Source organism: Thunnus albacares, chromosome 3 (assembly GCF_914725855.1).
Source record: "Thunnus albacares chromosome 3, fThuAlb1.1, whole genome shotgun sequence".
NCBI classification, from domain to species: Eukaryota; Metazoa; Chordata; class Actinopteri; order Scombriformes; family Scombridae; genus Thunnus; species Thunnus albacares.
Genome location: NC_058108.1, coordinates 24,551,626 through 24,569,831, shown reverse-complemented (window position 1 = coordinate 24,569,831; position 18,206 = coordinate 24,551,626). Strand labels below are relative to the sequence as shown.

The following is an 18,206-nucleotide window of genomic DNA, read 5'->3' as shown; positions in this document are numbered from 1 at the left end:
ATTAACACACAGATGTCACTCATGTGGATATAGTGAAATTAGAACAACAAAGGAAGAGAGAAAAGACAGAGAAGGCCAGATTGAAAATCCGAGATTTATCTATCATCACCCTACTAACCCAGTTCATCTTCTCCAAATCCCAAGATGTGTCCCACAAGCATAGAGCCACAGGAACCAGCTGAGCCCAGACATAGAGCTTTCTCCAGCCACTGTTCACCAGCTGCTGATGTTGATAATGAAGACTTTTGGAGGATCCGCAGGTTACTGAGACAAACAAAACACACAGGATAAACTTAATGTTCAATTACTGCGGCCATTGCTTTGTCTGTATATCTAATGTAGACTATTATATAATACTGTATGTTATCTACAATACATTATATGCACATTTCTTACATTTATAATTCATTGTACAAATGAGACATACAATGCCGTTTATTTGCAGCTTAATTGGCTAAGTCAAAGTTGAGATCTGGAAACAAGGACAACTTTTACTTCCTGTTACATGGTTCACTGACCCATCTTCCTTTTCCACCCCATGTCCCACATGGTGTTATTTAAGACCTCGGCTTTTAGTTTCAAAACAAACATCATCCCGGAGCCTTCACTTAGCCACAACAATATGCCCCCAAATTGTAATGAGGCACAGAATTAACCGACCACACATTGTTTTAAACGCAGTGCCAACTCCTGATATTGTACTCCCCCCCCAACTATTTACTTCCTTTGTTTACTCAAGCGTCAGTGTTTGACATCAGCAAAGTAGGATGAATTACAAACCAAAGAAAAGTGTGAACAGCACAGGGCAGGATGTCTAATCTCCATTTACACAGTTTGGGCTGAGCCGTAGTGGTGACAGTAACATAAAACTTGTTTTCCCCCACGTGGATGGAACTTTGTGTTTACTTTGGCATAAGCCCACGCTAGGGACAGATTTTTCAGTGTGAGAAGAGAAGGAAGAGTCATGTTGATCTCGATAAGACTGAGGATGGTTCTAATAACTCATAAATCGACTGTACTTGAACGTCAAAAGAATGAAGCCACTGCAATGTGTACAGCTTTCTGACATCCAACTATGTAGGGAGTCTAGATTTCACAACATGTAGTAACTTAATTTTTTTGTTACATCGTTAATCAGCACTGTGTGGAGTACATTGGTTGTACTTACCCGTTTTTATCTCCAAATACATAACTGCCATACAGTCTTCTAGACTGGCAGCCCCTGTAGATAAAGCCCCCCACAGGTGGTGCTCCTCCACTGGACTGCAGGTCATAGACAGAAGGCTCATTTTCTACAGAGGGACAAGGAGACAAAGGTCTGATTTATATTGCTTTCAGTCCTGCTGCCTGCCAGTCATACAGTGGTGCTACCATATTCTGCATGCATGCATCACTAGCAGAAAATGTGTTTTCATAGAAGCAATCTATTCCATCTCACTGAGATGAGATAATGTAATAATCAGTATATGCATCAATCTGCATCCTACAAAGGTTGCTACCATCTTTACTTAAGGGTGTATTATATTTTATTCCAACAGTAATAAGTGTTGTTTTGTTTGCACTGGAATAAAAAAAAAAACTATTAATGTTTACTTCATTTTGTCATGAGTCCATTCCACGTAATGGTTGTGTGGTTCCTATTAGCTAGACTCACTTCAATAAGTAAAAAGGAGAACAGAGTGAATCTTGACTTAAATGGGGCAGCAATATAATTGAAGACTTCTTTCATGGCAGCCAACTTGGACCTTCAAATGTCTCTATCAAAACTAGAATGTATTTTTCTTTTATTCGTAAGTGTGATGTTGAGGCAATACGGCATGTTTTCTGGATTACAGTTGCCTTGGCAAAGGGAAACATGAATGGAGGTTTGAGGCCTTTAAAAATTTATGATCCAAGACTTGGTGTGCTCATTTCCCAACTGTTATCACTTTAGAGTTTGGGTAACTGGCTAAATCAGGCATCAGGCCAGGAGGAGCATGAATCTCTGACAGGAAGAGGCGCATTGATTAAATTGGAGTGAGAGATCAAGGTTGAAGGATAAATTGGGGTTACTAAAGCAACACTCAATGTGGCAAAGATAACTTGAAATTAAGTAATTTGAAACAAATAGCTGTAATTTTTTCTTTGTGAAGAGAAGCAGGGTAAGCATCGTCAAGGCGTTGCTGGTATCGATTATATTCTCAATGTGAGACGAACAAGAACCCCTCTCAGCTGTGTTTTCAACAATGCTAAACCATCATCTAGACAGTTATTGTTGTTGACAGCTTTAAATCTTACTTGTGGACACAATCTCACATTCCCCTGGCAAATCCACACTCTACAAGGGGGAATCGTTCTAGATCACATCATTTTTACATTTAACCTTCACTGTCTCTGCATTCAACCCAGTGTGTTTCTAAACTTGTTGCCAAAACACCATGTTCTTACAAAATGAAAGGCATTTGTAAAAACAGATGTCATTTTCAGCAGAATAAATATGAAAGGTTAGACAAGAGGTTGATGTATTTTCATTTTTTTCTTGAGACGTAATTCCATCAAAAAAAAAAGTCTCAGGCAAAGGATACACTCATTTATTTATATCATGAGCTGTATTAACAGCACAAAATAATGAACTCAAATACAAAAAAGTCATCAGCATTTTTGGAAAAAACTTAAGGAAAAACAGAATAACTCACCGTAATCTTTTCCCTTTGTAATCTCCAATATTCTTCCTGCTGATGAGTTCTTGCCACTGGCATCTGTACAGAGGATCAGGAGACTCCCATTGTCTGTCTGAAGCCGATCCACTGCACACCTACAGAATACATAATGCCAGGAATTAATATAGGGGAACTAGAAGTAATTTTCAATCAGGTGTAGTAGCCTTTTATTTCAGAAATAGTAAATACTGTGTTTATCTCTTCAGTGTGATGCCGTTGAAGTGTCCCATCAAGTGTTCGACTCACCTGCCTGGGTCATGTAATCCATGGGCAAAGATTTCAGGTGGCTGGTTGGTGCTGTTGAAGTATGGATTGTTCCGTGGTATGGAATAGGGTGATGTGCAGCAGTCCGTGTCCACATCGACCCTTAGGACGGACCCTGTGAAATCACTGCATTCAAACACACAAACAAAATACACCTTCACAATGGTAGGAGCTAGGAAAGGATTCAATCTTGGGGCACACAACAGCACTTGGCAGGGTTTCCGACAGTGTCTGAGTTGACCTCCTGTTGGGCTTAAGCATTGGGGATTTTTTTTTTTTTAATGTATTTTAAGATGTTTTCTAAACTAAAATGTGTTATAAAAGTAGTGTAGCTCCTTTATGGAATAGCTCAGTGCATAGCGAGTGTGAGGTCGAGAGAGAGAGCTTGTGTGTGTGTGACGGTAGGGCTGCGGCGACACTGGTCTGCAGCGTACACAGACGTGGGGACGAGCCAGAGGACGACTGCTGCTTAGAACCAGAACTGGCATAACCTGCCTGCCATCCGGAGAGAGACACGCTGAGAGCAGACTGAGTAGGCAGAGAGCAGGAGAGTTTCTGCCGAAAACAAGCACAGAGACCCGGGGAGGCATGAGAGCAGCTGCTCACTAGCAGCTACGTGTGTTTACAGCAGAGAGCAGGCGGGAGGACAGAAGTCTCTCTCTGCTACTTTGTGCTGCGACTGTGCTGCTGCTGTGGACAGTCACGGAGCAGACACTCTCAGTGTAGCGTATGTAGTAGTTAGTTAGGTTTTTTTTGATGAACGTGGGCACTGATACGCAAAAATGAACTAAATGGGTTTTATTTCTACAAAAAAAGCAAGAATTGTAATTGGTTTATCAGCCTGAACACCGTGTATCACCAGTAACAACTTTTCTGGCGGAAACCCTGCTTGGTCATCTAAACCACAATTCTTTGACCTCTTATCTCACCTGAGTCCATCCATCTCCTCCATATCATCCAGAGTGATCATGCCATCTCCCAGGACGATGTGCAACAGGCCATCAGGGCTGAACAGAAGTTGACCGCCTAGATGTTTCCTGTGCAGCTCTGCCACTTCCATTAGCACCCGGACCGTCCTGGTGTCCACTTGGTTTGGGTTTTTCCTGAAGAAACACATCATTGTCACTGACTTTCTGTTACTGGGGCGCAAAAATTATAGTGGCTACACTACAAAAAGACTTATATTTATCAAAAATATCTAGAACATTTCTACACCTACAGTATATGCTTCCATACAGTCTCATATAAATATTCAAAGATATACATTGTAGTATGGTCTTGGTAAGTGGCTTTTGTGTGGCCCAGAGTTGGCTCAAAAGTATGTTGATTAGGTTAAGCGCCACTAAAAAAATGTGGTGTAATGTTTTGAAATATGCAGTGTAGACATGATTTTATAAATGAGGACACAATGATTGTCTTTAATTGCTTTAAAGAATAATTCTGTTAGTGGGATGATATCATGGTAACGGCAATAAACGCTGACATGACATACCAAATCAAATCCAATAATTTTAAAAGTTTGTTGTCTGAAGACGTTGAGTCTAAATCTAAAGCAAATACAGTGGGTGGGAGATGTAACACAGACTTCCAAATGTTGCACAATTTTCTAGTGCAAAGTGAGGATTTGGCTTCACAGTATCAGCAACAAATATTTCATGATGTGTTGTTTTGGGTAGGGTGTTTAAAGTCCTGCAATTTTTTAAAAAAGGAGCTTGCCAAAGACAAAAAAATACTCTACTCAAATACTGTCATTTCTCTATTGGACCCTCAAATTACAGACTATATGCTGCAGTCACCAAGACTGCATGCCAAGACTATAATTGAGATTAGATCATTAAATCAAGCATACACCTGTGATTATGCAAATTAAAATGTGTCATTTAAACACGTTCGTGAGAAAAGATTGTTCTCTTAATCACAGGTCATTGTGAAAGTAGTGTGAAGTATCTACACAGCAAAAGGCAAAACACTGCTTTCATCACAGGGTTTCATCATAATGAATGACCATAGCATATTCAGCAAAACACTACACACAGAAAGTTAGTTTGGTGAGACGTGTGACCTACTTTCTAAATCCTTTGTGTGCCCTTCAAGCTTTTTATTGTGTATACTGTATCTGTATCTGTGTCTACTGACAAAAATATGTCAAATCAGTGTTGTTGGCTTTTAATAGTCAATGATAGAATCAATCCCTTCAGCATTTCATGATCAGGAAGTTTCTGTTTTGTCCTATTTTTATACATTTTATCTTATTACATTAAAAAAAAGCTTACAATTTTTACAAAATACATCATTTTAAGTATTCAGCAATAAATATACAAATTAAAGCTTCATTTGAAAATGTGGCGATTTTCACCAATTTTCATACAACACTTCTAATCACAACTGATGACATTATAAACTGCCTTGTATTTTTTTTAAATAAAGATACCTTAAAATAATCTTGTTTAAACAAGTAGGCTTTGTATGAAGACATGCATGGCCAGGCTATGATAATCCACAGTGGTAAATAAATAAGTTGCTATGTAGACTGTGAGGCAGCTGAGGTTTTGGTGTCCTTTCAGGCAGTAAGCAACCTATATTTAAGGTAGATTTGGCACACACTTCTCCCATTACCTTGAAACGGTGTATTCAACCACACGGAGAATGTGGTCGTGTGGTCCTATGGCCCAGCGCTCTTGGTTGGTGGTGTAGGAGACGTAGAGCTTGCCATTCTTCTTGTAATTGGGGTGGAATGCCAGGCTTAGCAGGCCTCTTTCATCTCCACCCTGCAGTCAGATGAGAAACACAAAAGATCCAGGAGTTAATTATGTCCCTCCTCAGCTTCTGCTTGGCTGTGTGGGGTTGGAATCACCCCCCTCGGCCATCTTCATCATCACCAAGACCACTACATGAGACCCCAACACACCCATCACCCCCTACCTCCTTTAATTCTTCAACCTCCCTAATCCCCTTTTTTATTTATCCATCACATTCCCTTTCACACCCCTGCTATTCTCTCATTCTTTCTTTTTCTACCCTCGCCTGTTTCACTTCACACCTTCACCAACCTCCTTGAATATACCATTACCAACCATTATAAAGCATTTGACTCTGGGTAGAGCTGCACCTCCTCTACAACCCCCCGCCTTTACCCAGTCTTCTCTGCAGCCTGGTTATGTGCGCTTGTCCTCAGGGTCGGGGGCCCCTGTGACGCCCAGGCCCTCCCGGTGGCCTCCATTGTGCAGTGATTTGTGTGTGTAATCTTTGGGGGATATCCGTGAATGCTACGCTGAGTGGCTGAAAGAATTTATTAGCTCACTCACAGTTCATAGAGAGCACAAAAGTGCAGAGTGCTTCAGTCCGTGCTTTTTGCTCCCTGTCCCCTCGTTCCTTCCTGGTTTACACAAAATCCATGCAAAATTTGAGGCTTGGAAGGGGGGAGGGGAAACAGCGTAAAAAAGGAAAAATGAAAACCTAAACAAGGAAGGAGCTGCCAACTCCCACTGTCTTGGCAACATGTTTAGAAAACATCTAAATTGCTTGTGTAATATGTAAACCTTTGTCTCACCCCGGAGGCAGCTACATCAGTTGTCACTACCCTGGTGGTCCTCCCATCATAGTTAGCTGTAATAATCAGCTATAGCATTTCATTCCCTAGGCAAAGCAAGCCAGGTCGGCCCTTTTTTTTTTATGTTGTACTCTCCCTCACTATTTTTTCTTGACAAAAGAATGAACAGAATGCTAGGCTTAGGTGTGAAGACTGTTTATAACGTGGTCCCCATGTGATTGTATCCCTCCAAAACAGCTTTATGTTCTTCCTTGATTCCTTTTTTTTCACTAAGAAAGTTTAAAAAAGGAAAACAGAACATCATGGGAAGATGATGTCTTACTCATGGCAAACAAACAAGCATCATGTCCACAATTAACACAGCTGCATCATCTGTCAGGTATTCCCTCTGGGGATGGACCAATTGCATTTTTCTTGGCCAATTCTGATTGCCAATTTTTAAAAAACCTGACCTGCCAATACCAATCCCAGCTGATACTGATTTTCTTTAGTTTGATATATTTTAACAGTTTACAAAAACAAATTAATTAATTAATTTAAAAAATGTACCTGTTTTTTAATAAACTTAATGATCTGCATATAAAACACTAAACAGCTTTAACAACTTCTCCAAATGAAAATAAAATAAAGTGCACCAAGTTCCATAATCTTATGACATTTTTTCTACTTTTTCAAATGAAATTAAAATGCAGAAGTTTACAGTTTACAACTATGTAGAATTCCCACACAGAAGACAATCTATCTCTGACCGGCTTTTTTTAAGTGCGTATGTGCAAAAGAACAGAGCGAATAAGGAAACTGACCTGATAAATACAATAAAAACATACTGTGAAATGCTGGAGAGAGTAAAAACTTTATGTTCTACATGCTCCTTGAAGAACGCTTAATTTTATGTTAAAATTATCTACAATGAAATTGGGGATTTCCCAGGGTTTGGCAAAGCTCTCGGGGAAATTCCCATTTTTATCCGAGATTATGTGAAGAGGCCGACTGACCTGTTCTCTTTGGCAGATGGGTGCGCCAGCTGCAGCATGGTGACCGTCTGAGGGAGGTCGTGGTGGGGGAGAAACCTGACTATGGAGAAGTGCATATATATGGAGATTTTGAGTATAATCCGTGTAAGGTAACATAACCTGGTTACTCTCAATAATCAGGTTTCTTGTCTGCATGTTAACGTACTGGCGGAATCGATCAGGCGGAAAATCGTCCAGTTTCGATTGGTGGCTGATCAATCAGTGCGCTCCTAATTCCCTCCCAAAATAGTTACAAAGGAATTCAGAATAAAATAGGTCTTGGTTTGGGCTCTGGATAGGTGTAGTCCATGTGACAGGCCAAGTAACACACATCATAAATTGGTGTACTGGATCTCCCAGTTCTGTTTGGACTGGGCCAGGTCCGGCCCAGTCAAAACAGCAGTGACACAGGCCACATGCGAATGCAAAAGACATGACTCCTTGCAAAGGAATGTACTTGAAGTACCAATGAGCAACAACAGAAACCCACATGATAAGCCACACGGGTTCAATCAATCTGAATATGAAGTGAAATGTTGTGAAAGTTGACAAATAAATCTCCACCCAAAAAGGCAGAGCTTCTCTGCAAAGATTTATGAATACTACTAAATGTCAGATTATTGAAGTCAAATAAAACAGGAGTTATGTGGGAGAGGATGCAGCACACTGTGCAGCTGGATGTGAGTCGGAGCAGAGGTGACTGCACTTTGCCAAAGAAAGTCACAAGGTTTCATCTTGGGAAGAGAAATTCTCGCCCTCACCTTAAAATGTTGGATTCATATGTTGGATTAAAGGATACAGTGAGTTCGATTCTAGCTGGGGATCTTCGTTGCATGTCATACCCATGTCTCTTCCCTTGTTTCCTGTCTGTCACGTCACTGTGACTGTCCAATAAAAGGCAAAAATGCCCAAAAAAGAAAAAAAAAAACAAATTCCAAAAAGGCCTAGATCCGGAGTCAAAAGGGGACCACCAAGATACACAGTGTTTAAATGAGCTGAAATATTAGCCCTCTTGCTAATGACTAACTCCTTCAGCAGCAGGCGAACAGCAGAGCTGGCACCAGAGCCATAAGAAACAAACACTGCATCAGAAAGCCTTTCACTGCAGAGCCAGTCCATGGTTGATTAAAAGAAGACAAAGTGCCAACCTGTGGCTCCTGAGCATTGATTATTGTAAAACTGCTGCCAAAGCTGCAGTAGGTAAGATATTCTTGGCACGCCTCAAAAACTAATGTACTGTACAAACAAGCTAATTTAGAGAATGGACAAACTGCAGGTTTCACATACTGTCAGCGGCAAAGCTACTTTTTGATGTGGGTTTAGTTAGATTTAGGGGCCTGCCATCTCCAAGTTTCTATCTATCTATCCAACTGTACAGACTGCTGTGTCAACTTAAAACACATTCCCTCCATTTTCCCTTGAACATCTTTGTCTTTTTTATGATCATTATGATCATTCATCATTCTTCCACAGCCGGGCAGGGGGTTCTGATTGAATCTCTCATGAGGTATTATCTCTTCATTTTTCACAAACACCTGCCTCTGCATTCCTCTTTTCCCTCCAATTCTGTTCTCTGGGGCTCCAGCTTTGGCACTGTCAAAGGTTTGGCGTCGTTCCACAGAAAGCTGGGAAAGTGAGGTGCAGGGATGAGGAGCGGTTGTTATCTCACATCTCACGGTGCATTACATGGAATGCTGACCCTGTCTGAGTGGTGGAGGCAGTGACACACAACGCTACGATTTCCAATTCTGCAGGGGCAGCTGTCTTTTGAGTCCAGTGACGCATGTGTTGGCTCATGCATTGTTAGCCCTGAACCTTTTGATCCTCTCTGGCTCGTGGGCATTCCTCTACCGAAAGACATTCCACATGAGTTGATTGGAGCAAAACAATGTCTACGCCCTTCACTCAAAGACTACCTGAAGCATCTACACTCCCCTCACACACGCCTCCTGTGTAGTATTCTTGTTTCACTTTTCTCTTGTGCAATGAAAATTGTACTGTTAAATCTCCAGTGCAGCCTCTCCACCTGTTGATATATAAATCCAGCGAAAAGCACACAACAATCTCATAATACATTAATCCTTCCACCCCAAGAGTAGACTCTTTCCTATCCAAACGTAATCCATTATCTGGCCATAAAGTTAATAGAAAGATGATTTCAGCTTTCAGTAGTAGACATCCCACTGTTTGAGAATAATAGTGAGATCAGCATGAGTTGCCTCTAGTCGGAGTAAATAGTAAAGATGAGTAAGGCCACTTATTTTCAGCCCTGAGCCTCTGATGGCCGCTGAGAATGCAGAGCAGCTGTCAGCGGAGCAGGGACAAAAAGAGTAACATGCTGTGACTTATTTGTTTTAACTGTGAAATATTTTATTGCAGGGCCCTGTTACAAAGGCTAATACATGTCAGTGGACTGTCAGCTTTGCATTACTGCTCGCAGATGTCTTCATTTATAAAACTCACTGTCACTTTCACACACGCTACTCCAGGGTGTCTCTTCTAAAGCTGTGCAGTGCGAGATGTCGTCATTATTTGAACAGAGGCTACAGCTCGGCATCAGAGTCTGCAAATAGCACCAGACACCACAGACTATAAGGAGGTTTTAAATCAAAAAGCATCACTGTTGGCTTCAAACTATAGCATCTTAAAACTGGTTGCGTTGAGAACAAATCCAGACAAGTTCATGCATAATTCTAGTTGTTGTCATGTTTAATTATGTTCAAAACTTTGCCACTTACAACTCTATAAAGCTTTACATACAGTAACTCTTGTACGCTGGAGGCACTGCTCTCCAATAAAACATGGAAACTAAGGATATGAGAGTCGATCCCTACCTAAACCACAAGCTTGTTTGTTTGGCATGTAGAATGAAAGACGTACTATTTTGTACTCAAACTCATGAGATTTCCATAAAATCTGAGCATAATCAAAACGACCATAATTTGCTATTTTGAGGCACAGACAAGAACGTTTTCTTTTTCTTTTTATGTGCCTGAAAATTGGTGAAAAAAATGTACAAAGAATATCCATATTGGTATTTGACTCAAAAAAAAAAACTATTAGTCAAGCTCTCATAAGAACAGTCAAAATCTGTTACATGCAAAAATTCTGAACTGCATCCTGCAGCAAGCCTCTGTCCAATCAGGAGGTTTGTCCACAATTTACCAATCGTGTTAGAGGTGTGCGAATGTGAACCAGTTGGAGAAACCACTGTGATGATGACATGGGTAGTGTGTGTGTGTGTGTGTGTGTGTGTGTGTGTGCGTGGTGGGTGGGGGGGACTGGAGTATAGAGATTGAATTTCAGGAGACGAACACCCACAGCGCAGCTAGGAGCCCACACCACCACAGCACAGCATTGTTTCTGTGCAGTTCAGCTTAATTGGCACCGGGGGGATCCATGGAAGGAGGGGGATAGAAGAGCAGGAGGAAACACAGAACATTACAATCAAAGCATGTGCATGGGGCTGATGATAAACCCGTTATCTACCCTGTCTCCTGAGGGCCTGGGTTCCTCTCTCTGTATAAAGGCAGCTCCATCCTGTTGATGCTGCCAGTAAACACCTTAGCCCTCCCCTGGTCCTGTCCACCCCGTGTGGCTTGGAGCCCGTTCTGGCAGCCAACATCACAGAATAGGACTCCTGGGGCCTGCCGGGGATCGAGCCTCGTCTAATTGTCATAATGATCACTTTATCCACAACCAGTTGGGATTGAATGATGATAAGAGAGCAAAGCAGAGCGGGGAGAGCATCCCGCAGGGGGCAGTTGCATATTCAAATGCTGTGCTCCGTTTGACTCCTTGTAAGCAAAGGGTCTTGTCAGTGGAGGAGCAGGAGGCATGCGTGATAGATAAACTTCCTGTCTGGGAGTGTGCCCCCCAAACATCCCAGCTTCATCATCTCCTTGGGCCATCTGAACAATTTCCGATCAATTATAAAATTCAAAATCTGAGATGCAGTAAGGGTTATGGATAAAAAATAAACATCAAGACATTACCCGGAAAATAACAAGGTCAGATACCCAGATAGATTCCTTTAAGCAATTATAAACAATTTCTGAATGACACCCCAATATCCTCCCATGTTTAGCAGGCAGACTTTCATGATGGCAGGGGGTCAAGTAGACAGTACTGATTCCTATCAGAAGTACAAACACATCAGTATTTTTAGCCGCTCTCTCAACATATGTTACTAACCCCTCATTACTTTACACTGAGGGAGCAAAAGAGACATCGTAGACATTGGATAAAAAAAACATTGTCTTTGTGAAGTGAATAAAAAGTGTGGACAAGGTAACAATTTAAACCTGAGAGGCACTTGAAGAGGTGCTACTACATGTAATCATGGCTGAGTCATTCTAATCATCATGTGAGGTATAAAGTCAGTCAACATGTGCGGTATTGGGTAAGTCACCATGTGGAATATTAGAATCCTGTGTGGAACAATGTGGGAGAGATTAAGAAAGCCATTAACCCATCTTGTGAGAATTAGCAGAAAATTAGCAGTGAGCACAATGTGTGCTGTATGTACAGTTAATTAGCAGATAATAGCGTAATGATTAGCTGCGATCACATTTGATGAATGACTGCTTGTTTGGTGTAATTATACAATTCAATACTAATAGTGCGCAGGCACCACTTTTAAGGGATTTGTCTTGGCTGGAGATGTTCCTCTCAGTCAAACAAAATAGGTCACTGGTATTGTACATTTTCTAGAATAAGGTATTAATGTGGTAGAGCTTTAAAACATAGGTGAAAACAATCCTGTTGTAGAGATTGGTGTTAAGGCTCTATTGCATTAAGTCCTTATTCTAGAAATGTACAGTATCAGTCATACAGTCAGCCAAGTTTCTTTCCTTTTCTCTTTCCTATTTACATCTGTGCTCCAATTCTATCCATATTATCCCCTCAAACACTGTTAACCCTGCCAGTGTTAACAACATGAAGGCATTCTCATTCCTACCTTCAGGCCGCTTTGTACTATCTTGTGGATGTCCAGGAAGGGCTCCTTGAGCAGCTGGAGCTCATGAGTGAGTATCCTGACAATTCCCTCCCTCTCCAGGACAAAGAGCCGCTGGGATCCATCCCCACAGTGCACCACAGCCACCGGCTGCCTCAGACCACTCAACACCTCCTGGGCACAGTAGCAGTTGTGTTTGTGTTTCCTGGGTAACATGGGAGATACAAAAGGTCAGACACTGATTGTGGTGGTGAATAATCCAGTTATAAGGTAGAAGGGCATGGGAGAATTTGAAGTAGTATGAAGAAGGAAGCATAAAATAATCAGCAATAAGATTAACCTAAAATTACTTTTTTATGACACTGACAATGATTGGCAGACACTTTCTTAATTGATAGCCATCTGAAAAAAATCTGAATTAATTTAGTTAAATATTACTGCTGTCTAGGTTATCAAGTACTTGAGATTTGTCTCAACTGACAAAACTAGCAGGTGCTCCTCTTTCATTCTTTTTTTCAGTCTTTCATTGCATTACCTTTTTACAGTCAGGTGATGCATTTTACTAGGGCTCAATGAGTTTTTTTCTCAACTTTGCTTTTGAACTAATTTGGTGACTTGTCGTTCACCAAGGTGGGAGGAAAAGCACAGAGGGAAGAATGTCACTGGCAATCCAAACACATTGCCATTTGAGTATCAAGATACACATTTTTTTGCACCATCTACTATCTAGCTTAGACCACAATGCATCTTTCAAACGCAACAGCTTGTGTGCTGTATGAAGGCTTTCTGTTGATTATGTCCCTCTACAGCCATCGGAAGGCACCAGGTAAACAGTGTTTTCACTGTTTAGTCTCTAATCTGATAGTCTTGTATTGACAAAATCTCTACCCCAGATTAAATCCCCTTGATTAAATCTTGTACAACAGCACCATACTGTTGCAAACTAACCATACAAACCTCTGCCCTCTCTGTACACCAATCTGGCTGGTTATGACTCAGAATTCCACATATATTCCTACTCTACACTTTACTCCTGTGCGGCCAGAGGTTTTGCTAATTATAACATCCTCAGGATCCACTGGACACGTACATATTTTATTCAGTGCCAGAAAAAATGAAAAATATATTTTAAAAAAAGGGTTCCCACCAATCTTCTCATCTTCACCCAAAAATACCAGATTGCCAGGACACCCATTGTGTGCATAATCTCTGACTTTTCTGAAGTGTCTGACAAAAGTAGTGCAGGAGGTCCACACAAACCCATGTACATAGCTCACTCTGGAGGTGCCCAGACAAACCTGTAGAGACTCAATCCAGACCCCCTGCCAGTTCTCCCACATTCGAACACGGACAATTGGGGCCATTTGATCGCATGACCAACCTCAAAGGAACCACTACCGGGAAACAACCCTCCGGTCACTGTGGTTTTTTGGTAATTAGCAAGAGCAAACTCATCTCTCATCATCTCATTTCATTTCTCATATCATTTGACTGCTCTAAATTCACATTTGCAACTTTCCATCTCCTAACAACAATCTCATTTTCTTTTCGGGAGAAGCTGTACTGGACTCTCAACTCCATCACCTAGTATATAATCAGTGCATCATGGAGCAGGGGGCATTGATATTAAGCAGGATGATACAAGCTGATGTGACTGGCCACAACTACTATCCAAGTAACACACCCACTGGTGATGTATGATGATGGATTCTTACTTTTACTTTTCCTATTATCCTGTTTTGTATGTGCTCCCAGGGTGAGCTATGCACCACCAGCCATGAAAATACCAAAAAGTTTACGACCGTTCCCTCTGTGCATTGTGCAAAGAACACATGGCTGCGCCTTGATTCCTAAAAACAAAGTCCATAATGTTAGCCAATAACTGTGACTTAATTTTGGCACTTTCTCCTTTTCCTAATGGAAGAAAGTCCTGCTCACTGTGATTTACCAAAGTAAACCTCTCAGACAATAAGGTGCAAAAGCGACAAATCAGCCCCTGACTCTCTACTTTTGGAAGTTATTTAACTAAATGTTGGTTGCTGCTATTCAGGTGCACATGCTGCCTAGTCTTCTTGCCTCAGGGAAAACAGATGAAAGGCATCCCCCCATGGACAAAAGGGCAAAGCCCTCTGTGATGTAAAGACCTTTGCAGTGAGGGAGGCAACCAGAATGACGCAGGATAAGCATTTTCATTATCTGAGCAAAGCTGAGCAAAAGCACTCTGGACAAACTTTAGGATTAGAGGAGAGATGGCATGGCATTTCTGTCTGAAAGTATGGACCATGTCAAAATGGACCAGTGAACAGGGCACATGTGACTGAGGCTACACCTGTTGCTACAAAAACATAAAAATCACGATTGAATGTCATAAATCTGAACTTGTGAGTACTAATGAAGCCTGAATAGCTCAGTTGGCAGAAACACATTTAACAACCAGCCAAAGCTTATTCAAAATAATAATATGCACATATTCCATAGTGTAACTCAAAACCGAAATGGAATAAAACATGGTAAGAGTCGGCTACAAACCTGATATCTTCTATTTTCTCATCTCCCAAGTAGTTGGAATCTTGCCCTTGTGGTTGCTTTCGTTGAAAATCTGGAAAGCATAGACTGGCATCTCTCCTCCCGTAGTATTGGCAGAACTCATCCACATCGGCTTGGAACAGTTCTAACGAACAAAACAGATAAAGATATAGACAGAGGGTCTTATACTTACTGTAGATAAAGCATACTTAAAAAAAGACTTCATACACTGGACACATGTAGCCAGCAAGAATATCCACTTAACATTCTCTCAAAGTTTTTTATGGTACTTCTGTTCTAGTTCTGTGTGTGCACATTTCGGCAGTGCATGTGGCTGTACTGTTTGTGCGTGCATGTGTGTGTGTGTGCAGGAGAGGAAGAAAAAGAAAGTGAGAGACAGAGGAAGAGAGAAAGGATGTGATGTACTTCTGTGTTGGGGAGGGTTGGAGTTATGCTTGATGAGCCAAACCAAATCCTGGCTAGACTGGTCTGAAATGAACAAGTGAAGAGAAAGTGGGCCAAACCAAATGGATCACAGATTAGACAGGGCTCTGCAGTGAACTGTGCCTCCTCCAGAGAGAAAAAAAAACATTGCATTCTCAATTTTAATTTACACTGACATTATTTTGGTTTGTGAAATGATGCTTGTGCGCTAGCCTTAATTAATACCTATAGAAAAGACACAGAGCCTAGCTTTCATTGAAGTCTGTTCAGCAGCTTAACAGTCAGTAGATGAGGTAGTATTGTGTCATCGGTTATAAATCAGAGCTGTAATCTCCTCTTGACACTAAAAACATCATATATCAACTTGCTCATGGGTCATTTGTGAGTTTGCTCGGTGTCTTGTTGTTTAGCGAGCCCATGTGCCAGCAAACATTCCCGATGTAGTGTTCTTGAGAAAGACACTTCAGCTAGAATAAACTACACATACCTTGGCACAATTATAAGTTCAACAGGCAAGATCTGAGAAACAAAGCAATGAGAGCCTTTTAAATGGACATCCCATTTTAACTGTCCAAAAGTATTTATTCTGTGTTGTGCTACTGTACAACCAGTAATTCTCCAAGGCAGTGAATTTTGGGGTGAAATTTACGCTGAATTGTAACAAACATGTATTGATTGAAACAAAAGAACCATAAAGCCTTGACCTATGATCTGCAACTAAACACTGAATGTACAAAAAAAGCCAACCGGAGTGGTTTATGGACATCCATTGTAAACTGTTTTTGTTTAATTTCTTTTACTGTTATTTCAAGGAATAAAATCATATTCCCCATCATCCAGCTGGTCCAGATGTTTTGCTCACACAACCTTAACACACCCCAACGCAAACTCAGTCAAACTATCACCAAAAACAAAATTGATATTGACTGATGTTTCTAATAATGATATCTAGACCTATATGTGAAAAGAGGCAAGCCTCTCAGTTTAACATACAAGCTCTGAGGGATAAATATTTTCTACATGTAATGAAATTACATCCTGAATGTGACAAAAAAGCAAACACAAACTACCATATTTGCTTGAAAAGATCACAAAACATGAAATAATGGTGGCAATGGTAGCAAAATTTAACATCTCAACTCATGACATCTCATAACCTCAAAACAGCCAGTGGGGTGTCACTTTAGCAGGCAATTTGTACAACAATGTTTTAAATTGACAAAGGGTATTCATTTTATTCTCCATGTGCACACAAAATGAGAGATACACCATTTGTCCCTGTTTTAACTCACTGTAGCTAAAACATTTCATTATTCTTTGCTCATAAGGAGCTCTAACTGATCTGTAATAAATAAGACCCAAGCACTTGTTCTATCCTTCAAACAGGTCGGACTGTTTTGTATTACTGAGCAGCACATGGGCACAGCATGTGAAATGAAATAATCAACCTGTTAAATATGGCATGTAATTACAAATAAACAAAATGTTTTCAGGGTGGGAGATATTATTTGCTTGCATTGCCAAGCGAAGACATGATGTTCCCAAATGCTGACTGATTTAGCATGTGAACTCAAGTTAAAAATGCCGTCGCATCATTCCTTGTTTCCTTTTGACCTGCTGGTTTTACCTAAAGTGTTTCAATGCCAGAGTAAAAAGTGATCTGGATAAACACGGCAGTCACACACAGCCAGCCCTCCTGCCAGCACAGTCACAACATTATTCCCAGCAAAAAGCAAAGTGTGCAGTGGATCTCAGGGGCCCTTTGTGACCTAAAAACAATCTTGCCAATATTGTTTCCTTTAGTAAAACCCTCAGAGGACAGAGGATAGCAAATACACCAGTGATAAAAACACAAACAGGACTCTCCCTGTCCCTCCTTTCATCTCCCTCTCCTGCCACACACCGACCACAAGACCTGACCGCACCAAATACTGGAGGTGATAGGATATCCCCTCAAACATCTAAACACAACATGAAGATCAAACACACATAGAAACACACACATACACACACACACACACACACACAGCTCTGGCTATACCACCCACCCACTTGTGTCTGCAGTTATCTTAACCATGCTGGTTGGGGACCTCGGGTGCAGGGTGGGGGGATGAGTGAACAGGGGAAGAAGATATGAAAGAAGAGGAGTACAGGGAAGGTGGGAGGCCTGGAGGCAGAAGTGAGAGTCCAGCCAGTAAATGTCTTTATGGAGAAATGGGGGCTAAGTACACGGCCTAATCAAGGGCTGGTGGGAAGTTTCACGGGAGCAGGACGAAATTTATGGATACCGTAAAGGCTACTGTTTCATTTTAATACCTGTGGTCAGTCCTTTAGAATTAGGACTTTTTAGAAATGTTTGCTGTTACTGCATCGCATCATAAGATTAACCTGCAGACACGATTGCTACTGTTCATACAAAAAATGCATACAACTCTTACGGAAGAAGTTCTCCATGCGACAAAATTCAATTGAATTAACCTGTTTGTATTTAATAAGAGATGTGTTTTGCGAGGTATTGAAAATATGTTCCGTCTTTATTGTACTGCGCCCACTAAAAGAAATTTTAAAAGAGCATGAACAAAGTAAAAGAGAAGAGAGAATCGTACAAAAGACGAGAGAGAAAGAGAGAGGGAGGAGAGGGGGATAAAGGGAGAGGGAGGGGAAGAGAGAGAGATAGAGAGAGAGAGAGAGAGAGAGAGAGAGAGAGCGAGAGACAGAACTCTGTCCATATTCCCGGCTCCCCAGCGCTAAAG

The 18,206-nt window shown here is 41.1% G+C and overlaps 1 protein-coding gene across 3 annotated transcripts in view; it reads right to left on the bottom strand.

Moving 5' to 3' along the window:
- Positions 1 to 18,206, bottom strand: part of LOC122979612 (hedgehog interacting protein) — a 36,249-nt gene that overhangs the window by 11,693 nt on the left and 6,350 nt on the right. For all 3 annotated transcript variants that reach the window (XM_044347199.1, XM_044347200.1, XM_044347201.1), the window contains exons 3-10: positions 15,013 to 15,154; positions 12,487 to 12,688; positions 5,580 to 5,731; positions 3,893 to 4,066; positions 2,946 to 3,089; positions 2,676 to 2,794; positions 1,169 to 1,292; positions 119 to 264 (exon numbers count right to left, since the gene is read on the bottom strand). In XM_044347199.1, coding sequence (XP_044203134.1) covers positions 119 to 264; positions 1,169 to 1,292; positions 2,676 to 2,794; positions 2,946 to 3,089; positions 3,893 to 4,066; positions 5,580 to 5,731; positions 12,487 to 12,688; positions 15,013 to 15,154 — 1,203 coding nt within the window. The remainder of the gene's footprint in view (positions 1 to 118; positions 265 to 1,168; positions 1,293 to 2,675; positions 2,795 to 2,945; positions 3,090 to 3,892; positions 4,067 to 5,579; positions 5,732 to 12,486; positions 12,689 to 15,012; positions 15,155 to 18,206) is intronic.